Source organism: Emys orbicularis, chromosome 9 (genome assembly GCF_028017835.1).
Source record: "Emys orbicularis isolate rEmyOrb1 chromosome 9, rEmyOrb1.hap1, whole genome shotgun sequence".
NCBI classification, from domain to species: domain Eukaryota; kingdom Metazoa; phylum Chordata; order Testudines; family Emydidae; genus Emys; species Emys orbicularis.
The window spans coordinates 72,971,336-72,995,724 of NC_088691.1; the positions used below are offsets into that span (position 1 = coordinate 72,971,336).

Below are 24,389 nucleotides of genomic sequence, written 5' to 3' on the forward strand. Positions count from 1 at the left end.
CAGACCAAAGGTTCATCTAGCCCAGTATTCTGTCTCCGACAGTGGCCAATGCCAGGTGCTTCAGAGGGAATGAACAGAACAGATTGCAGGGTGGAGAGTGATGTGCTATACCTGCACTACACCACTGATAGATCCCCTTTCACTGAGACAATTCTTCTATGGCCAACAGTGCTGCTGTAAGCAGGGCCGCCGAGAGCGGGTTCGGGCCCCGGTGAAAAATTCTTTTCGGGCCCCCCAGCAAGGGCGGATCGGCTAAACAGGGCCGACGAGAGGGGAGGGGGGAAGCCGAGGAAGCCGGGCCCCGGGCCCCCTTCCGGGCCGCCGGGCCCCAATAATTTGTACCGGCTTCCCCCCCCCTCGTCGGCCCTGGCTGAAAGGCCACTTTGAATCATCTATTACTCCTGGTTCAATTTATTGATTATTCCATCTGACTTTCATCATAAGGGTTCAACTATCTTCAGAACTAACTTCTATATTATGCACATTTGTGGGGCTTGATTCTGCAAGCACTATATGTGTGGAACTTTCATTGACTACAAAAGGAATTTCATGATTAGAGGATTTACAGAATATATTCCATAGTATCAAAAATTCCAATGGATGATCCTTCTGGGCTAAATTCTACACTTAGATACTTCTACGCCACAACACTGACTTTAAAATTTAGCCTACATTTTATAAAACTAGCCACTTTTAACCACTTCTAATACTAATCTCTCCTTCCCCTCTATTATCTCTTCCTTTTTCAGACAATTCCACTTTCATTCTTCTCAGTATTAGGTGCTCTAAAAAATAATCTGATATATCAACAGCCAACAGATCATTCCTATTTCCTATACTAGAGTTGAAAATGTGTGGTAAAATGTTTATAAGAAGTGAAAATAAACTACTGAATGTTGCTGTTAATTTTATTCCAGTCTGCTTTTTATTAAAACTAATCAAAAGAATTTTGGAAAATGCCTATTGAAGTGGTTTGTCTAAGAACTATGCAATGAACTTAGTGCCTTTGAAATGTCAGACATGAAAGCATTACATTTTCAATCATTCCAATTCTGTAAAAAGGATTTTCCTCCAGCATAGAACAGTAATTATATGAAGTTACCCTCTGGCATTCAACTATGACCATCATATTTAGTTTAATTTTAATTCTAATTAAGATGCCAATATTCATTTGATCAAGTGTTAAAAAACAAATGCTCATAAAGCAATTTCAAAGCAACTTAAAACACATACATTTTGATCATTAGCCAAACCATGAATTACTCAATTAAGCTTTTTGCCTTTCATAACATTTTTGCAAAATTTTATTTTAAATTAATTGTATAAACAATCCGTCAGCTGCACGGTTTGTATAGAAATATCTTCAATTTGACTAGTCTGAGAGGCAAAATGTCTACCACTTAAAGTTAGTTACTCAAAAGAGAACAATTTCAAGGATGTACCAAAAAGCAAATAACATGACAGTTTTAGGCAGCAAAGTCTGAGCCCCGATTCTGCAGACTCTTCCTGTTGTGTGTAATTCTTACAACTGTGAGTAGTTTCATTGACTGGGACAATGCTCGCAACAGTAAGACCTACATCTAGTGGTCTTTGTACAGGGCCAGCTCCAGGCACCAGCCGAGCAAGCTCGTGCTTGGGGCGGCAGATTCTACGGGGCGGCATTCCGCCCAATCCTAGGGCGGCACGGCCGCTTTTTGTGTGTGTGTGTGTGTGTGTGTGTGTGTGTGTGTGTTTTGTTCGCCGATCCGGCCGCCCTGTAGGAGGCGGCGGCGCGGAGGAGGGGAGCGCACTGCTGGGAGCGGGCTGTGCACTCCGACTGCCCCAGCCGGTGCCAGGTCTGCAGCAAGCCCGGCAGGGCAGCCCACGACCTTCCCTTCCCACCGACCGGAGCGGCGCAGAGCCCTCCCGGCAGGCAGCACGGCAGTTGGGGCTGCGTGGCGAGCGCCCCGCTGAAGCCCTGGCCGGCCCCCTTCTCTCTCTCCCCGCTCCCTCCCCCGCCCCCCCGCTAGCCAGGGCACGTCTGCAGCGCAGGGAGTCCCCCTGCACCCTGGCTCCGGCCGCCCCGCAGGTGTTTTTTTTTTTTTTTTTTCCTGCTTTGCCGTTCCGGCCACGCTGCAGGTTTTTAAAAAAATTTTTAATTTTTTTGCTTTGCCGTTCTGGCCGCCCCAATTTTTTTTTTTTTTTTGCTTGGAGCAGCAAAAAAGCCAGAGCCGGCCCTGTCTTTGTAGCACTAGCCCCTATGTTCTTGTATCATCTTCCCCCTTGCTTCTCTTCCTCTTGCTAAAGATATAGAAAGCACTGTATTGCAAAAGATATGCACAGAATATTAAAACAGATATATATTATTCAAAGCACCATATAAAACATACCAGTAGGGCAAGTGCAGGTGAAATTTTTCCCATCATGTTTTTGTGTTACATCAGTGCAGGTTCCATTGTTCTGGCAGGGCCTGCTTTGACAGGCGTTAAATTCTTCACAGAAAGCACCCATATATTGATCCTCACAGTCGCAGAAAAACATTGCCTACAAACAGACACAATATGTCCATTATTATGAGATTTCCAAGCTTATTTCTGAGTTGTTAACTTCATTGAGCAAGGGTTAAAAAACAGCAGCTAGGAACACATCATTGTAAAAAATACATCTCTGTAAAGTTATCCCTTAAAATACTGATCCTGCACCCCTTACTCGGGCAAAACTCATAACAATGTTAGTGGGAATTTCAATGGAGTAATGAGATCAGAACGCTGGGATCTGAAACTGGGATCAGAACCCTGATATCCAAGCTAGTTATATATAACAGTAGTATAAAAGACACTGTAAAATTTTCTTCTATAGTGTTCCAGTTAACTGCAAGTGTTATTAATTAATGCCCTAAGACACACTATTAAAGTAAGTAATAAGAAGCTCTACTGAACATAATCAACATCGAGGTAATGGGAGATGCACCCATGTATATAAAGGGCAGAGGGAGGGGCCCGAAGTCCTGCCTCAGCAGTTTTGTGTAAAACCTGGGACAGATTCCCTAGGGAAAGTCTCCTCTTCAATTCTGCCAAAGCCCCAGACAGAAATCTGAAAGCATTCTTCTTCCTAAGGATTCTACTACATCGTCCAAATTTTAATTTATAACAAAAAAGTGCAAAGGACACTATATTTTAAAGACTTAGAAATTCATACTTTAAAACAGACATAACACAATAAGACATTCATAATTGTTGTTAGTTATAAAATATTATTAAAATATTTTTGAAAGAAGAATCTATGGAACATTAAGATTATTAGCAAATGAACTAAGGAGAAGGAAATAGAGATATGTTTGTATTTTATTGTTTTTTTAGTTGTCTTTGCCTTAGATACATGAACAGCTGTGTCATACACAGAAAAAATCATATTAATAATGTGTGGATTTAAAACATTGCAAAACTCTGTACTCAACAGAAATCAGTAACATTGAAATCTTCTTTAAAAGTTAGTGCACATAGATCAACACTGCATATCTCCAAAAACTGGAATGAGTTGGATTTTATTGGGACTGCCAAAAGCCTCTGCTGAGTGAGTGGTCTGCACATACTTTTACATGCTTCAAAATCTGCAGATCACTAGAACTGAATATGCTCCATGTGAGTGATGGCAAATCTCCAAACACGGCTGTAGTTTGAACAAAAGCAGAGTGATTTGGCCAAAACCACAATTTATGTTACTACCATAGGACACAGTAATTTACAATGCAAGTTATGCATATACACAGGTATGTAGCCAGCAGAAATCTATCTAAATACCATTTTTGGCAAGTCCATCACCTGATCCTTGTCATAAAATCATAGAACTGGAAGGGAATTTGAGAGGTCTTCTAGTCCAGTCCTCTGCACTCAAGGCAGGACAAAGGATTATTCAGACCATCCCGGACAGGTGTTTGTCTAACCTGCTCTTAAAAATCTCCAGTGATGGAGATTCCACAACCTCCCTGGGAAATTTATTTCAGTGCTTAACCGCCCTAACAGTTAGGAAGTTTTTTTTATAATGTACAACCTAAACTTCCCTTGCTGCAATTTAAACACATTACTTCTTGTCCTATCCTCAGAGGTTAAAGAGAACAATTTTTCTCCCTCCTCCCTGTAACAATCTTTTATGTAGTTGAAAACTGCTATGTCCCCTCTCAGTCTACTCTTCTCCAGACTAAACAAACCCAATTTTTTTCAATCTTCCCTCATCAGTCATGTTTTCTAGACCTTTAATCATTTTTGTTGCTCTTCTCTGGACTTTATCCAATTTGTCCACATCTTTCCTAAAATGTGGCACCCAGAACTGGACAAAATACTCCAGCTGAGGCCTAATCAGCCCGGGATAGGGCAGAAGAATTACGTCTCGTGTCTTGCTTACAACACTCCTGCTAATACATCCCAGAATGATGTTCACTTTTTTGCACCAGTGTTACACTGTTAACTCACATAGTTAGCTTGTGATCCACAATTACCTCCAGATCCCTTTCCGCAGCACTCCTTCCTCGGCAGTCATTTCCCAGTTTGTATGTGTGCAGCTGATTGTTCCTTCCTAAGTGGAGTACTTTGCATTTATCCTTATTGACTTTCACCCTATTTACATCAGACCATTTCTCCAGTTTGTCCAGATCATTTTGAATTTTAATCCTATCTTCCAAAGCACTTGCAACTCCTCCCAGCTTGGTGTCGTCCACAAACTTTATAAGTGTACTCTCTATGCCATTATCTAAATCATTGATGAAGATACTGAACAGAACCAGAACCAATCCCTGCAGGATCCCACTCAATATGCTCTTCCCAGCTTGACTGTGAACCATCGATGATTACTCTCTGAGTACAGTTTTCTAACCAGTTATGCATCCACCTTATAGTAGCTCCAACTAGGTTGTATTTCCCTAGCTTGTTAATGAGAAGGTCATGTGGGACATTATCAAAAGCCTTACTAAAGTCAAGATATACCACATCTACTATCCCTCCTATCCACAAATCTTTTTACCCTGTCAAAGAATGGTATTAGGTTGGTTTGACACAATTTGTTCTTGACAAATCCATGCTGACTGTTACTTATCACCTTATTTTCTACTATGTGTCTGCAGATTGCTTAATTATTTGCTCCATTATCCTTCGGGTACTGAAGGTAAGCTGATGGTCTGTAATTCCCCAGGTTGTCCTTATTCCTCTTTTTATAGATTGTAGAGCCCTGCGCAGATACAAAATTTATATCCACGGATGTGGATATCCACAGATATAAAGCAGATATCCGCAGTGCTGCAGGGATCTACCAGGAACTGCAGCGGTGAAAGCAGCAGCATGTCAGGCCGCCGCTCATTGGCAGGAGCCAGCACCCAGCCCAGGCAGCCCCTCCGGCATGGCTGTACTGCCCCCCGCCCTGCCCAGTGGGGTGGGCACCAGGCTCACCAACAGCTGCCCATGGTCGCCCTAGTGTGTGCAAGTTGCTTGCACGCTCCCGGGCAGGAGTTTGCTGGGCTCTGGCTCCTGCGAGTGGCAGCCCGACATGCTGCTGCTTTCACCACTGTGGTTCCTAGTAGAGCCCTGCAGCTCCACGGATATCTGCTTTATATCCACAGATATAGATGTTGTATCCACACAGGGCTCTATAGATTGGCATTATATTTGCCCTTTTCCAGTCCTCTGGAATCTCACCTGTCTTCCATGACTTTTTGAAGCAAAAGGCTCAGATATCTCCTCAGTCAGCTCCTTGAGTATTCTAGGATGTATTTCATCAGGCCCTGGTGACTTCAAAACATCTAACTTGTCTAAGTAATTTTTAACTTTTTCTTTCCCCATTTTAGCCTCTGATTCTACCTAATTTTCACTGGCATTCATAAAATTAGATGTCCAATTGTTACCAAACTTTTTGGTGAAAACAAACAAAAATGTCATTTAGCACTTCTGCCATTTCCACATTTTCTTTATTGTTCTCCCCTCCCCCCCACCCTCGAGTGCTAAGCCTACCCTGTCCTTGGTCTTCCTCTTACTTCTAATGTATTTGTAGAATGTTTTCTTGTTACCCTTTATGTTTCTAGCTAGTTTAATCTCCTTTTATGCCTTGTCCTTTCTAATTTTGTCCCTATATACTTGTGTTAACATTCATCCTTTGTCATTTGACCTAGTTTCCACTTTCTGTAGGATTTTTTTTTTTTCCGAGTTTCAGATCGTTGAAGATCTCCTGGTTAAGCCAGGGTGGTCTCTTGTCATACTTCCTATCTTTCCTATGCAGTGGGATAATTTGCTCTCATTCCCTTAATAATGTCTCTTTGAAAAACTGCCAACTCTCTTGAACTGTTTTTTCTCTTAGACTTGCTTCCCAAAGGCTCTTACCTACCAACTCCCTGAGTTTGCTAACATCTGCCATCTAGAAATCCATTGTCTTTATTGTGCTATTTTCCCTCCTACCATTTCTCAGAACCACAAACTCTGTTATTTCATGATCATTTTCACCCCAGCTGCCTTCCACTTACAAATTCTCAACCAGTTCTTCCCTATTTGTCAAAATCAAATCTCCCCTAGCAGCTTTCTCCACCTTCTGAAATAAAAAATGGAAAATCCCAAAAGGTAAGTCACTAGTGACATTCACAATAAGTTTTTCTCAATTCCCTATGGCACTGGTGGAGAACACATCAGCGCTTGGCTCAATTCTGTTAAAAAAAAAATCCTAAAGATGACAACCATCAATTGCTCAAAACTTCTGTTTGGTTATCAGTACTCAGATAACATGAGCCATGCAGTCACATTGTGCAAGCTGTAGGATGAGGACTTGTGTGAAGAGATAACACAAATCTGTTACAAGCTTCATCCGTCATGGTTATTTTAACTCTTTCAGGCAGCAAGTAATTTTTATGCTTAAATAACAAACATTCTGCATATCTTAAAGGGCTTGTGATCACGTTTGTTTCTGAGTGTTGAGTTCAGGCTTAATCATCAAATCAGGACTGCTGCTACCAGGATAATAAGGCCAGAAAACAGTCATTCAATAATTCATACCTTCTTTACTGACTGACCGAAGTGTAGCCCTAGACTTAAAAAAAGAAAAAAAAAATCTAACTACATATTTTTTTTAACATGCTCAGGAAAAAGCTTTAAGTTTTATGGAGCACACGTCAGGAGAGATTCACTGGGCTTCACGCACAGAGTGCGAAGAGCCCACTTTTCAAAATGAGTCAAGAGGCAAAATGTGGTGCATTGCATGATTGTTACCTCTTCACAGAATTTTCCTGCCTCCAATTCTATCTGCTTATTCTCTACATCAATTCTGATTGGTTTGTTTATTTTAAAATATGAGATCAGTGAATCCAGCAGATTTAAAAGAAGCATTAATGCTGTATTACCAGTACTTGCACTCGTGCAACTGGAAATGCAGTTAAAGGAATGCATGCTTCCTAGAGGCAGTAGTGTGGTAGTAGGGGTATATGGGGTTGTCAGGGAGGGGTAGTACCTCTGATGGGGGAGCAGTCGTACTCCTAGGAGTAGCTCATCCACTTTGGTCCCCACTTGACACCCAGCTCTCACCTGTGGCTCCAAGTAGCTGTCAGCATGCGACAGCGGCCACACCCCGGAGACCGTCTCGACTGGCGGGCTAAACCAGGTGAGGGTAGCGGATGAGTATGAGACTCTCGGTGAGTTAGGGCCCGTCTACCCATTGCATGCGAAGGCTGGATCCGGCTGACTGAGGCAACCTGGTTCAACCTGGTTCAATGGTCAGGAAGGCGGTGACAGCAAGCGTTGTGGAATGCTTAAGAGCACGACAAGACACATAGACGTCCTGGTCATCCACTGCGCCCTGCCCTATCTCCAGCCGTCTCGACTTCTGTCCTGCCACTGGATACAGATAGGAACTGGGAAGAGAGAGTGAGGCTGACGTCGTGCAACTCTCCCTCACTTTAATCCAATTCACGCGCAAGACTCGACACCATATCATATCATATCAAGTCCTGTGGTGATGGGCGAGCGACGAAGCAGCAGGTGTGGATACACTGGGAGCTGTAGCCGCGGACCTGCACATAGGCGGCTCAGGCATAATGGTCGTTCCTCACTGACCGAAGCAGCAGTGGAGCTCGGCATCTTCTTGAGTGACTGAGCAGCCCTATTCAGGATTGCACTGCTCACCTCCGTAGAACGAGGAGGGGGCTAGAAAAGGTGCCCTAAGCATTGCCTGCTTCACCTTACCCTGGCCAGCATACCGCGGCTGGCGGGGATCCCACAAAAGCGGTCGAACAAAAACAAAAACAAAACTTAGAGTGACACCGATCACTATTGGCACATGGAATGCACGCACGTTACTGGACAACATCACGGCACACAGACCGGAGAGAAGAACAGCACTTGTCGCCAGAGAGCTCGCACGCTACAACATTGACATTGCAGCCCTTAGCGAAACTCGCCTTGCTAATGAAGGACAGCTGTCCGAGTCAGGCGGTGGCTATACATTCTTCTGGAGTGGCCGCAGCAGTGATGAGTGTCGCGAATCTGGAGTTGGCTTCGCCATCAAGAATCATCTTGTTCGGAAACTTGCCAGTTCCCCCAAGGGTATGAATGACCGGCTCATGACAATGCAGCTTCCGCTTCAAAAAGGAAAACAATCTACTTTGATCAGCGCATATGCTCCTACAATGACCAACCCAGAGGATGTGAAGGATAAATTCTACGAAGAACTAGATACTCTGCTATCGTCAGTGCACCGCACAGACAAGCTGATTCTGCTTGGCGATTTTAACGCAAGAGTCGGATGCGATGCCGCAGCCTGGGAAGGAGTCATCGGGAAAAATGGAGTGGGAAAGTGTAACAGCAATGGCCTGTTACTGCTGAAAACTTGTGCAGCACATGACCTTCTGATCAGCAATACGGTCTTCCGCCTTCCTACCCGTAACAGGACTTCGTGGATGCATCCCCGTTCCAAGCACTGGCATTTGATCAATTATGTCATCATCAGGAGAAGGGACAGACAAGATGTCAGGGTTACAAAAGCTAGATGTGGTGCTGACTGTTGGACAGATCATAGGCTCATAGTATCCAAAATGAAGCTCTGTATCATGCCGAAGAGACGACCACAAGGCTGTAAGGCTCTCAAAAGGATCAACGTGTCGAAGCTGAAGAACAGCCGCATCACTGAAAATCTAGCGGAAGACCTAGAGAATGAGCTTGCTGATCTTCGTATTGAGGATGACGCTGAGAAAGACTGGGAGCGATTCCGCAACACTGTCCATACAGCTGCATCGAAGGTATTGGGGCCCTCCACATGCAGGCGGCAAGACTGGTTTGACGAAAATGATGCAGAAATCCAGGCCTTACTTGCTGAGAAGCACCGCCTGCATCGTGCATATCAAAACGATCCATCCTCAGCGGCAAAGAAGACCGCCTTTATCAAAGCTCGCAGAACAGTACAGAACCGACTGCACAAAATGCGGGACTTGTGGCTGAGCACCAAAGCAGATGAAATACAGGCATATGCGGACAGAAACGACTATAAGCACTTTTATGAAGCCCTCAACACACTCTATGGTCCACAGTCTTCTGGGAGCTTTTCCCTCCTGAACTCTGATGGTACTGTGCTCCTTACAGAGAAGATGCGGATTCTTCAGAGATGGGCTGAACACTTAGAAGCAATTCTCAATCGTCCCTCAGTCATCAATGATGAGGCCATTGACAAGATGCCCCAGGTTGCAGTCAATGACTCCATGGATGCTTCACCAGAAGAGGACGAAGTGAAGAAAGCTATCAACCAGCTGTCAAATGGCAAAGCCCAAGGGTCAGATGTCATACCAGCAGAGGTGTACAAAGTCGGTGGACCCGTGCTGCTACGGAAACTCACTGAGCTGTTTCAGTCCTTCTGGAAGCAGGGAACCATTCCAAAAGAATTTAGAGACGCGTCCATCTTGCACCTCTATAAGAGGAAGGGCAATCGCCAGGTATGCGACAATCACCGTGGAATCTCGCTGCTTTCTACAGCGGGGAAAGTTCTTGCACGGGTTCTGTTGAACCGACTGATAACTCACTTGGAGAAGGGCTTACTGCCAGAATCACAGTGTGGCTTCCGCAAGGGACGTGGGACTATTGACATGATCTTCGCTGTGCGTCAGCTACAGGAGAAATGTCAAGAGCAGAATCGTGAACTCTACTCAACTTTTGTGGACCTCACGAAAGCATTTGACTCTGTCAGTCGCCAGGGCCTGTGGAGGATCATGTCGAAATTTGGCTGTCCAGACAGATTTATACGAATGGTACGTCAATTTCATCACGGTATGATGGCTCATGTCCTGGATGACGGTGAAACATCTGAGGCCTTCCCAGTCACCAACGGCGTCAAGCAAGGGTGTGTTTTAGCACCCACTTTGTTCAGCATGATATTCTCTGCCACTCTGACTGATGCCTTTCAACACTGCACTGAAGGAGTAGGCCTGAAGTATAGAACTGACGGGAAACTATTCAATCTGAGGTGACTGCGTGCCATCACCAAGGTGAAGGAAACTGTACTTCGAGACTTTCTCTTTGCCGATGATTGTGCTCTGAATGCTAGTACAGAGGCAGAAATGCAAGCCAGTATGGACAAGTTTTCAACTGCATGCAACAACTTCGGTCTCACCATTAACATCAAGAAGACTGAGGTCATGCACCAGCCAGCTCCCCACGCTTCGTACTCAGAACCGTCCATCACTGTAAATGGACAGAGACTTCAGACAGTGGACCACTTCACGTACCTGGGCAGTACCCTTTCCCGAGCAGTGTCAATCGATGATGAAGTAAACTGCAGAATTGCTAAAGCCAGCTCTGCATTTGGCCAATTGAGCTCCAACGTTTGGGAACATCGAGGGATCAGCCTACCAACGAAGCTGAAGGTCTACCGAGCAGTGGTGCTTCCAACTCTGCTGTACGCCTGCGAGACGTGGACTGTCTATCGGAGTCATGCACGAAGGCTCAATCACTTCCACATTTCCTGTCTGCGAAAGCTTCTAAAAATCATATGGCACGACAAAGTGCCCGATACTGATGTCCTTACTAGAACCAGTCTGCCATCAGTTCACACATTGCTGATGAGAGCCCAGACCAGGTGGGCCGGACATGTCGTGAGAATGTCAGACGAACGCATTCCTAAACAGCTCTTCTACGGAGAACTCACTCAGGGAAAGCGCTCCCATGGAGGACAAAAGAAGCGGTTCAAGGACACGCTGAAGACCTCTTTGAAGTCCTTCGCGATCAACACCGCCACATGGGAAACCTTCGCACTGAACCGTCCAGCATGGCGCAGCCTCATTCACACAGGCAGTAATACCTTTGAGGCGAGGCGTACTGCTGAGGCTGAAAAAAAGCGTGAGCTGCGCAAGTCCAGAACTGCTCGTACATCATCGACAGTGCCATTACATGTTTGCCCGACGTGTGACAGGACGTTCCACGCCCGAATCGGACTGATCAGTCATCTTCGGACGCACAGAGCCTGGTCATCGAAAGAATGAGTTGTTGAGGTCTTCATCGATAACGATGGACGAACATCATCAGTGTGGTAGTTACGAGAAACTAGGTAGTGCCTCTAGAAAATCTGCATCAGTGAGCTTTATTCTCTTTTCTTTCTTTGTTTCATTTTCCCTTTTATTTATTTAGAACATCTATCAAATTAAATAAACTATGTTAATATAATATTGCGGGTGCAATATGAACTTGGTCATGTTACACATCATGGACTATGTCCATTTTCTGTTTTCCTTACAAAGGGCCAAATACTGGGTTATATCTGAGGAGGAATTGTTTGCATTGCAGTCACCCAATCTTGGGGCCAAGTGCAAAGTGTTGCTGGTTAGAGCAACCTGAAGAAAATCTGAACATTTCCATGTACAATATGTCCAGGAAATATATAACCAGGAATCTCCACTAGGTCTCTAGAAATGAAAACATAACATATTTCAGGAAACATACACCTAGTGTAAATGTAATCCCATATATAGATTCATAGAGTTTAAGGCCAGAATAGACCAGCAGATCATCTAGTCTGACTTCCTGTATATAACAGGCCATTAAATTTACAGTTTCCTCTGTATTGACTTATGGTTGACTAAAGCATAGCTTGTGTTGAGACACGGGTATCTCTGTAATAGTTGAAAATTGACCACTGTTTAGCAGAACTGCAGATCTGAGACTCCCTCCCAAACCCAGAGCTGAGTGCACAGATAGAAATAAAACAATAGTCTAGTATATAGCTTGCTTCCCAGATTGCACACAGATTGCACACAGAATATTTTGAGATCATGCTTTTCAAAAGGGCAGATTCAAGAATGACGGTCCTGACTCTTTTGTCATTTAGGCTGATGTAAATCTGTTGACTTCAGTAGTGTTACACCAGTTATACATTAGCGTAAAAGGGGAGAATCAGAGCTGACATATAAATGATATTCATATTCATTCCTGAAACTCACATGGCCTTCCAACCATTCTTGAAGTGTTTACAAGTGTTTCCTTTCATGTCAATAGCCTATTCAGAAAGCTATACATTAGCTATCTTTGCCTTTTTCTTGGTAGCCAGGTGATCATTTAAGCAACCAGTCTTTGATACGGAAGAAGATTTGTACAATAGCTATTTGTTGTCCTTGAAACTGCAGATTCTTTTTATGCCGTTGTTCAAATCTCCCTAGTAGCTTTTAAATTACCTTCTAACCCAATAAGATGTTTACATAAACCAGGAGCTAAAAATATTTAATGTGTTTTGTGCACTGTGGCTGTTTAGTCTCTGACTCTATACATAAACACCTATGACACACTGCTGCAAAAGGCTATTTTATTTAGCAAATATAATTCAATTGTTTTCAAAATCTTTTCTGCAGCATTTATATATTTATATTTATATAAATATAAATCTCATATATTTAATCTATCTAGTCATTTCTAAGGGGCCTGTTACTGGGGTACCTAGATCCCATCCAAGAGGATTAATTAACAGAACACTTAGAATATGTAAAGCACTGTACACACATGGTTAGTATTATTCATACTCTCAATAAATATTTAATTTGAATTTTGATTTTCAGGCAATAGGTTAATAATTACAGCTACAAAATATTATAAATAATTCAACAGAATTATTTTTGGCCCAAATTACCACCATCCTGTGCCATATAATTGGCTTCCAAATCTTTCCCTCAGGTCTTGTCTACATCACCCGCTGGATTGACGGGTGGCAATCGATCTAGTAGGGGTCGATTTATCGCGTCTAGTCTAGACACGATATATCGACCGCCGAGCACTCTCCTGTTGACTCCTGTACTCCACCAGAGCAAGAGGCACAGGCGGAGTCGACGGGAGAGCGTCAGCTGTCAACTTACCACAGTGAAGACACCACGGTAAATAGATCTAAGTACATCGACTTCTACTACGTTATTCACGAAGTTGCGTAACTTAGATCGATACCCCCTCCCCCACTGTAGACCAGACCTCATTCTAGTCAAAAGTCCCCTCTAATTATTGAAAACTTTCTAGGGATTTGCTTCAGTCTACTATTTTGATCACATTTCCCTCCTGTTTCCCTACCCATTAGTTCCACTCCAATTTTGGTTTCATATATTACTTGGCCTGTACTCACCAGTTAGAGCTGTCTCATTTCATACTGCCCCACATATCTGGAAATCTCCAGATGACTGTAATCCAAACCACTCAGACATTTCTCTTTCAATCTTGCCTTAAAACCTCCTTTCCCCTCTCCCTAGCCTCTTGAGCTAACACTACAATTCTAAACATTTTTGATTGCATATCAAACAGTAATGATATCACACTATACAATATTGGCTTAGCCTTTTAACAGATTCATAGATTTTGACACCAGAAGGGACTATTATGATCCTCTAGTCCAGGGGTCGGCAACCTTTCAGAAGTGGTGTGCCGAGTCTTCATTTATTCACTCTAATTTAAGGTTTCGCGTGCCAGTAATACATTTTAACATTTTTAGGTCTCTTTCTATAAGTCTATAATATAGAACTAAACTATTGTTGTATGTAAAGTAAATAAGGTTTTAAAAATGTTTAAGAAGCTTCATAAAAAATTAAAATGCAGAGCCCCCCAGATCGGTGGCCAGGACCCGGGCAGTGTGAGTGCCACTGAAAATCAGCTCATGTGCAGCCTTCGGCACGTGTGCCATAGGTTGCCTACCCCTGCTCTAGTCTGAGCTCCTGCATAACACAGGTCTAAGAACCTCACCCAATAATTTTTGCATCAAACCCATAATTTCTATTTGAGCTATATGATAACATCTATTGAACTGTCTACAAATAAACTAGAAAGACAAAGTGGTTGAGGTAATATTTTTTATTGGACCAGCTTCTGGTTGGTGAGAGACATAAGAAGTTGGTCCAATAGAAGATATTACCTCACTCACTTCACCTCTCTAATATTCTGGGACTCACACAGCTACAACACTGCATAGAAATAAACTACCTTCTAAAGTATTTAAGTAACTGTTATCATTCTCTACACTTAATGAGAAATTAAGGTGAATGTAATGGCAACAGAAGCACAGATGCTGTGGATAAAGGCTATGGTTAATACCACACTATACTTTTCATTCCATGCTTAAATACAGATTATCTGTAAACTAAAACGCATCCAAACATCTGATGAAATGGTACCATGTCGTTAGCTTCTCTGAAGCTAAATAGTATAAAATTAGTGTTTTAATTAATGTTTTCATTAGTGATACTGTTTCTTTAATGTTAACCTCTAAGGATACTGGGAAAGCACAAGTCTTTTGAAGACTGTTTCATTTAAATATAAAATGTACATAGCCTTCTTTTTTATCTTCTTCAGTGAATTTAGTGCTTTTGAAAAATGCCCAATTTGACAAGCATGGAAAGTGAAATTTTCTGTTTATACACAGAACAAGTACACCGATGCAGTGGACTATATGGATACTTATCAATGTCTCTCATTCCAGACCTGAAGAAGCTACATCTCAGGGCAAAGGGACTGTCCTCCCTGCTGTGACTGCCAAACAGCAAAGGTGCCAATTTGCCCTCGACAGTAGTTTAGTAGTGATTAAGGGTAACATTTTCAAAAGCATCTGAAGTGAATTTGGGGTCTAAATCTCATTTAAAAAGTGATTTAGGCATTCAGGAATCTAAACCCCATTGACCTTTAATAAGAGTTATGCCCCAGTGCCGAAGTCACTTTTGAAAGTGTTTTTGTGATGTGGACTCTACGCCATGAATTACCAACTTATTTTTACAGAGGCCATCAAACATCTATCATACGTCACAATGCTTTCACTTCCAACCTGAGCTTTACTTGAAAAGTCAAGGTATAGAGGAAAGGCTTTGCATTCCAATATCAATCCCCCCAGCAAACTGCTTTGCCAGAGGTTAGACCTGTTCAAGACTCAAGGACTCACCTTTACAGGTAAATGTATTCGTCATTTCTAAATTACAAGGCGTTTCAAACGTTGCTGACTAAACTAGTACTGCTTTGTGGACTATGGAGGTTTGGGAAGGCTGCTTTCCCTGGTGTACTTTGCCACTCATCTTACATATGAAGCCAATACTTTGCCAACTTTTATAAAAGCCGAATTCGCTGATCCTAATTTACACCATTAGAAGTCAATGTCCTGAGGTCATTTTCAATTTCACTTTCAGTGGTTTTTGCAGGTATATTTTGTTAACATTTATGCATGTGCACGTTATTGTAGGAAGATCTGGTAGCACCACCTATTATTAAGGTTGTTTAACACTTCATCATCATAAAACCTCCTTTTCAGTTGATTATAACTTTGTCAAATGTTATCAATTTTGGGCTGAAATCCATATTGCTTGTCTTCCTCAGGAAAAATTCGGCCAGAATGGTTTAGCCAGTTCATTATCCAGTCATTCTCTGCATACATATGGTTCTCACACATTTAACTCATAAAAATACACAAAAGCCTGGTAGCTTTTCTACCAAACTACAGGAGTTTTATAGTGTGGGTTTCAACTTTGTTTGAAGTGTTGCTAATCTAAGAATCCTGAAAATCTAGAAAATTATTGTTCTAGAGCAGTCTACACAAAAAGAAATGGAACCCACAACGCAATCATCCAGATGGACTATCCTCTCTCTTTTGGAATACAACTATTTCTCAGAAACGGGATAAAACATCTCAGAAAAGTTGCAATTCTAGATAAACTCCAGGTTATGCTTAAATGCTTTCCTGAAATTGAGCCAATATTTGTATAATGGTAGAGTTTGTGTTATGGGGAGGCAATGTGGCCTAGTGGACAGAGCATTGGCCTGAGACTGGATTCTATTCCTGGCTCTGCCATTGGATTATTGGGGTGACCGTGGGCAAGTCATTTCCTCTCTATGCTTCAGTTTCCTCATATGTAAAATGATAATGATACTGACCTTTATAAAGTGCTTTGAGAAGCACTATTTATAAGCTAGGTATTATTATTAATGATTATTATTATTAGTGCCCAAACATCCCAATTAGAACTGGAACCCCATTGAGCTAGGCTTGAAGTGATTTCCATTATATACAGGGCTTACAGTGTGGTTAAATGGCTCTCAGCACCCCACTATAACAATTTTTCCAGCACCCCTGCATGTATGCAATGGAGATATGAATTGACCTAATGTTTGTCTTGGTCTGTACACACCCTTAAACAATACCCCATTCAATTTAACTCTGAATCCTGCTGCCACTGCAAGTAAGGGTGGGGCCACAGCACAGGGCAGAGCCATAGAGGCACCAGATTTCCTTAATTCAGCCCTGCATGGCTGATTATACTGTGGAAAGGAAAGTACATAACAGTACAACACAGGACAGTTCTCTGCAGAATAGGAGCAGCAAATTGTGATTTAGAGCCGTATCATGTTATCAGTTTTAAGCAGAACACCACACTGAAGTAAATGAGGAGTTCTGCTTACAGCCAATGACATTACAACAGCCTTGAGAATGGTGTTGCTTAGGTAGAAGAGGGCCTCAGGCACAGAGTTTAAATTAGGACCCAGATGTCAACTTCCACAGTCTGGAGATGCTTGCATCTGGAGTTTTGATTCAACTTCTTATAGAGATTGGGGTCAGTGATGAAGTTTGCATCAGAATCCAGTGCAAACTTCACCAAAGTTCAGGGTGTTCAAATACATATCTAAACTGACCAAAGTACAGCACAGATCTCAGTTATAAAAGATGTGAGCAGTAATTTATTTAGAAAAAGCATAATGGAAAAAATTAAAATACTAATGAAAATCATGTTTTTCCTCCCTCCTGTCCCCCCAACTAAACACAGAGATCTACTATCTCATATGCACAGAGTACTAATCAGTATGTTATATAGGTACTGGAGTAAGAGAGGCATAAAATTCAAAAGTGTTTTACTCACTAATGTTAACAAAATGGACAGTTAAAAAGCTAAGGATAATGATGATGATGTCAGAAGATATGTAGTAGCAATTTACCATAAAATATAGTAACGAAAGGTTTTTTTGAAATTTTGACAGCGAAAAGTGTTGCAACACTTCCAACTCAAATTTCTAATGATAAATAACAGTTTGGGGGTTCACAGAAGTTATTCTGCAGAGATGATAAGGTGTCATTATTTGCTATTATATAAGTCATCTTCATTTTTCCCAAATCATGGTGTTATATATTTTTCCTGTGTAGGTGACATGTGCTCATTAATTTGAGTACAAAAGCAACACAAAGGGAAGGAGAAATTACACACTGTCGTAATCCTAAACAGAATAGTATCTAAACAATTCGAACCAAATAATGTAATTTATATACAATTCTTCTGTGTATTTTAGTTAACTATAATATGGAGTGTAAATCTATAACAACAGTATACATATAGATTGGGTAGCAATTAAATTGAAATCAAACCAATTTCTTATTAGCAAATCCAAAATATAAATTCTCTGCTATTTTCTAGTGATATACTGTACCTACAGCCAAAACAAGCTAAGGGTACTACTGGAAATAAATAAGAGGAATAATCATTGTACCAATGCTGGATTTCTGATATCATTTTTACACCAAGCAAGAGAGATTATAAAAACTACATTGAGACAGATAATTCATTCTGCATTCTTAATTATAGTAGATTTATCCTTAACAAAGATGTTCAGACCTAATCTGATGCCTGCCTCTCCCTTGCTCAAAAAGACTTAATATTTGTTCAAATTTTTGGCTAATTACTATAATGTATGGACCCAAATATTACTCTGATTTAGACTAGTGTAAATCTGGAGTAACTCCACTGAAGTCATTGATTTACACCAATGTAAATGAAAGCCTCTATCTAAAATACTTCAGCTTTCATTATGAAACAAAGCTTTGTTTGTGAAGACTGCCATCAGAACGTATATCAGTACATTCAGTGTTTTATTGCATCTGAATGCATCCAGACAGACTAAAACAGCAGCATCAGGAGAAATGTGGCCTTCCTGTCATTTATCTTAATGAAATCCTATTTGTGATTACTTAAATGCTAATAGTGGTAATTGCTTCAGTGCTAAATGACATACTGAATAATGTCCAGAAAATATGCTGTTCTAGTATTGCCTCTGAATAGAGCTGGTATCATACTGACGTCATTCAGAGAAAACACACCAGAACATTTGCGTGTTTCAGAAGGAATTAAATAACTTTAACAGCTAGGTCAGCTGTGTCTAGTTTTGATGGCTTTTACAGTTCTGATAGGCCGTATTATCTTCTGAATCTTGAAGCGTTTATTAGTGCATTTATATTTATTTACTGCTACATACATAAAAGCACTGAATGTTATTTTTCAATTGTCTCCTTCGATTTTCTACATGGGGAATTTCAGACATTGGCGCCCAGTCACCAATATCTCTGCACCAGCGCAAACCCCTAGTATAGACAGGGAAAATTACTATAGGAGCCAATTAGCACTGGTGCAGCTGTCCCAACTTGAAACCAGGGTAAGCGGTACTGGTGCATATGATGGTTTAAAGGGGAAATTTACCTAAGGGTTTCACTGTTGAAGTTACATTAGTGGCTGACCACCAATGACTGAAACTGGGGCAAATATTCAGCACAGACAATATTTTAGATTAATCTCTTCAGGGCAGAGACTGAATTTTGTATGTTCTTGATTAAATATAACAAGTTATAATATTCATGTGTTTCAAATATTCACATTTCAAATATGTTTTCATACAGGTTTTTTAAACTTTTAAAACTTTGGATCAAAAACATGTTTGTTATAATTTGCCACAGTATATATCACGACACAATCTGGAGTTATATTGTGTTCTGCATGTGACAAAAATGGACACACTGAAAAAACCCTTTTTGTAAATTCTGGTTTATTCTAATGATATAATCATAAATTTATTTTTGTAACTTGAATGTAATATAGTGACGTTCTGTAAAACCATATTATTAAAATTTATTAATGTTAAAGAAAAATGATGTATGAAGATCTTCAAGTTTTTTTAACTGTTAAACTAATAAAGTTTATGCTACTTAAACTGTCATTGATTCCTTCATCATAATATATGTATCTTAAAAAGTATGAACTTTTAAAGAAGGTTAAAGATGCTAATTACACATGATTTATGTGCCATTATTCCAATCTCATTGTTAGCCCATACTGGCAAAAATACAAAAATCATGCCCGTATACAAGGCATACAAAGATGATACCTAATAAAGTACACCTCTACCCCGATATAACACGACCCGATATAACACGAATTCGGATATAACGCGGTAAAGCAGTGCTCCAGGGGGGCGGGGCTGCGCACTCCAGCAGATTAAAGCAAGTTCGATATGACACGGTTTCACCTATAACACGGTAAGATTTTTTGGCTCCCGAGGACAGCGTTATATCGGGGTAGAGGTGTACATTTTTCATGTATGAATCAAAGCCTTTGCCTAAATTTAAAATTTATACTGGCATAGCTATGTTAATGGGGGGGAAGGTGGGGGAAATACCACACACCTGACCGACAAAGCTATGCCAACAAAACCTCCAGTGTAGACACAGCTATGTTGATGGACAAGTGATTTTGTTGGCCTAACTAATGTTATTCGGGGAGATGGTGTTCCCACAGAGGCAGAAATTCTGTTGGAAGAAGATGCAACCTTGACTCAGAATCTACTCTCTCAACAGAATTTGGACCAGAGGTCTGTGTATTGCACTCCTCTCATCATCAGTACAGCGAAAATTGGAAGGGAATCTATACCCTGGAAGCCCTTTTGATTTCACTACTACATTGTATTCAACAGCTGGTGAAAATAATATTTGACTCCATCCAAACATAGGGGGCCAACATATTCATTACTCAGGAGTTTTCCTGAGCAAGGAATGAGTAAAAGTTGGGTAATGAGCTCTAGATCCGGACCAAGTTTATTTGTTTACTGTTTTACACGCTCTACAGATTACAGCATGCCTCTGTACTTATACTACAGGAAACTGTTAATTATAATTTACTTTCGAGTTAAGCAGATGTGGTAGCATATTTCTTTTCCATTAAAATACATTTGAATCAAAATGGTGAGGTACATAAACAAACAAAGATGGTCATTAATATTCCTGTTGGCAGTGGAAGCAATGACTACAGCCAGTGGAGCTTTTAGCTTATTCAGAGCACTAGGCCTTTTATACATTCTTCTAAAAACATGCTTTGCATCTTGGAAGACTAGATTATACAAACAGAATGAATTATAGATAAAAACAAACAGAAAATCACAAAGGGCATGTTGTAAAGATAAATAAAATTAAAGTTTCAGCTTTGCAAAAAGAAGGACAGAAGATCAGCCTTGTGGGAAATTGACACTATGGCTGAGTCATGTTGAGCATATAATTTTGGCAGTTGCTTGCTATATCACTACAAAAATCACCAAGCCATTTCATGGCATGTCTCACCTTGGATGAGGAAAATAGTGGCAAAAACATCCCACTCAACTCAGCATGCACCTCCCACAATCAAGTTAATTAAAACTGCACTGTTCATATTGGTTCTGAATCAAAGTTTCCAGTCTTAAATTGTAGGGCTAAAGAGCAAGAAAATTTCTGTTCGAAAAACCAGTAGGGAGAAATAAATAAAATGACATTTTTATTCTCAATGGCGTAAAAAACTGTTCATAAATTAATTATATTTGGAAATCAGAAACATAACCGATGCCTTGGCTGATTATCCGCAATCTAGAATGATTTTTAAAGTAGTTTGGTTGCATGTAGAGGCTCATAAATGTTAGGGTTGGTTTTTTTCCCCAGTATGTTCCAAAGAATTGAACAACTTTTCTGTAGAAATTAAAGAATAGTTATAATTGTGAGCCCAAATTTGATCTGTAGCAAAGACTTATGAAGGATATTGCTAATTCTAATTCTAGTTCTTTCTGCCTATAATACTTTGGTATCTGACTCTTTCAGAAACTGACCTCTCTATGGCTTCTCTAGGTCCAATAGCGCCACCTGCTGCTGGTAGTTAGCCATAAGCTACAGTGTGCTAGAAGCTGTTCCCATTGCAAGTTATTCCTTTAATAAATATGCTCCTATTATTACTATTAATTGGTCTGTTTTCAGTATGCTCTTTGCTATAACAGATTTATACTAAAACTGAATTCCCTGGATCCTTGACTCATGCTGATTTGAATGGGGATCGATGGCACAACGCATTTCAGGAATGATCTCTAAATAACCTATTATTTTTAACAGTATTACTTCATTGGCCAGAAAATGGGGGTTGGATATCTGCTTATTTTGTAGGACCAACCGAAAAAAGGTTTCAATTTGAGAACCATATAAGACAATATTTCAGCCTCTTGGAACTGGTGTGATGAAGTACAGTGAGCGAAGAAATGGCCAGTGATGGAGTGAATTCATAAATCTCCTTTTGACTCAATGTATGTAACTGCCTCCACCACTTCCAAAAATGAAGTCTACGCACCCTTTGACTGAATAGGCAAATATGTTGGGGACATAATCTGAGCCCTTCTGTCTATTCCTGTGCATGTAAGGGCCACAAACTCCTTTGGGGGGGGGGGGGGTGTCAGGGGAGAATGGGGACATCCACAAGATACCAGCTTCTTTTTCCAAGAAACAATTGTTAGACCCTTGATCAAGAAAAAAAAAATCTCTTCAGCTATCACCTAGGCTCAAACTTTCATTTTTGGAGGAAGCTTGTTGGGACAGCTGTGGCCCTAGTTAGTGTTAGAGCATATCATAAACTGTACCAGTTGTGATCACTGATGATTACTATTCCTGATTCTTTTAGATATGTTACTTGGCTTAGTTATCACTGATCATTGTAGCCTGCAGAATATAAATATTGTATCCAGCGGTAATGCAAGGAACCTACAGGCCCAAACCCCTTAAGACTCAGCTTGAGCACTTAGCATGAGGCTTTAGACCTACAAACCTTAGCATAAGTAAGTTAACCAGTAAAAACACTGAGCTATAGGGGAACCTAAGATAAGATTTTTGCTTGGTTTACAGTTGCAATTTTGCTAATAGTGCATGAAATAACTAACAGGTATTTTAAGTATTTTGGGCTAAGAACATCTGCAAACATATAACTGCAGGATTGTTATGGCAACAAATTTACATATATGACAATGGACTTGGGATAATTAATATGCTAACCTATAGGCTACAGACACCCCAATATTATCAGGGTGAGGAATTTAGTTTTGGATAGAGGAAGTAGAATATTTGCATGCATATTCACAGCAGCCACCGGACCCTATAATAGGCCCAACCACCACAGAAGCTAGAGAGCTCTCAGGACCTTGACCATCAGATTAGTTTAGCATGCCAGAGATCAGATAGGACCCGGCCTTCCCACCTCTAGGTCTCCATGAGAATTGTGAGAGTACGCATATGGGCTGATGTGGGATGTCAGCCTCATGTTACACTATAGTTACATTCTCATTTGGTTTGGAACATTTGTATTTTTACTGATTGTATTAATAAAATTATTAAAATCTTAGCTCTGCTCCGAGCGTGTGTGTCACTGTTTTGCACGTCAGGGTCCCCAACAAGAAACTGAATTTGAAATTGAACTTAATCTTTCTGTTGTGCTTGACTCTGGGGCGGGAACCTGGCAAACCTCAAGAAGTTGAATTGTTTTGTCAATTGGGAGTTTAACTGGAAACTCTAAAGGAAAATCGATATAATCAATATCCACTCAACAAATCAGGCAACACCATGAGGTGCGTTTTCTCCTCTACAGAGCCTAGCACTAATAGATGGAGACCCTCAAGTGACTCCATTCCTTTCTCCTTAAGAGAACCAGGAGAGTAGTCATAGACAATTATTCATTTCCCTCAAGGGCTCTCCCATGCAGAGACAGAGAGTGTTCCATTCTGTCCCCTCTCCTATTCAATGATCATTTGGGGTTTTAGGAGGTTAGAAATACCAGCTGTGCTGTCTATAGTATGCAGATTACATCCAACTTAATATTTCTCTCTCTTCTAGCACAGTCAACACAGCTGAATGACTTGTTTCATGTCTAACAGAGATTGGGGTGTTGATGAGGATTAGTTGATTGAGGTTCAACCCAGAAAAGTCAAAGGTGATGCTTATAAGGTGCGGGATGCAATCTGAAGAAATAGCAAAGATATCAGCATCCCAGTTGAGAGAGTAAGCCTGCCATTTCTTATGCAGGCTTACAAACTAGAGATCTAGCTGGAGTTCAGAAGCTGATGGATGTTACAAGTTTCAGCACTTAACCAAAAAGCAACTTATCGTGTGTGCTTGGCAAAAAGGTTGTAACATTTTCTTTCAGATACAGATCTCATCAAGGTCATCCAAGCTTTTGTCATATCAAGACTGGATTGCATTACTGTAATACACTCTAAATGGGGTGACATATCTTAAGACCATTCTAAAATTTCAGAATACATCTGCCTGGCTATTTGGCCATGTTTATCATAGGCAGAACGTTACATCTGTTCTGTGTGATTGGCACTGATATCAAATGATTTCTGACTGAGGTTTAATGCATTCATTTTTAGAGCTGCTGCAAAAAAGGTTTGAAATTTGAAATGTTCTGACAAAAAAATTATCCTTTTTTCATTATTTTCGTGAAAAATACATCGTTTCTCTACCAGCTACAGAGCTCGTCAAAAAAACTGAGTTTTGGAATTTTTCAATGAAAAAGGCCATTGTTTGCAAAAATAATTCCCATGTTCTGAGTTTTAACCTATAAAACTTTAAATGGTGATGCCTTGCTCTCCCCATAGCCTGATTCTTTATGTGGTTCTATGCAAGTACAACAATAAAGGCTAGTAATGATTACATGGATGGGACCTACTGATTGGGCATTCTCAGTGAGGATTCGTCACCCCTGGAAAGTACTTCCCCTTTGATCTGCCAAGGCCTGGATTTAAAGACTGCCAGAGCTTGCATCAAGACTTATATTGGGCATTTGTCTTCCAAAGATTTGAAGGTGGAGTGGT

At 40.9% G+C, this 24,389-nt stretch overlaps 1 protein-coding gene across 1 annotated transcript in view; it reads right to left on the reverse strand.

Moving 5' to 3' along the window:
* The window catches only part of DNER (delta/notch like EGF repeat containing), a 277,948-nt gene that overhangs the window by 75,452 nt on the left and 178,107 nt on the right, over positions 1 to 24,389 (reverse strand). Inside the window, exon 6 of the mRNA XM_065411069.1 lies at positions 2,370 to 2,523. Within this exon, the coding sequence (XP_065267141.1) occupies positions 2,370 to 2,523 (154 nt within the window). The remainder of the gene's footprint in view (positions 1 to 2,369; positions 2,524 to 24,389) is intronic.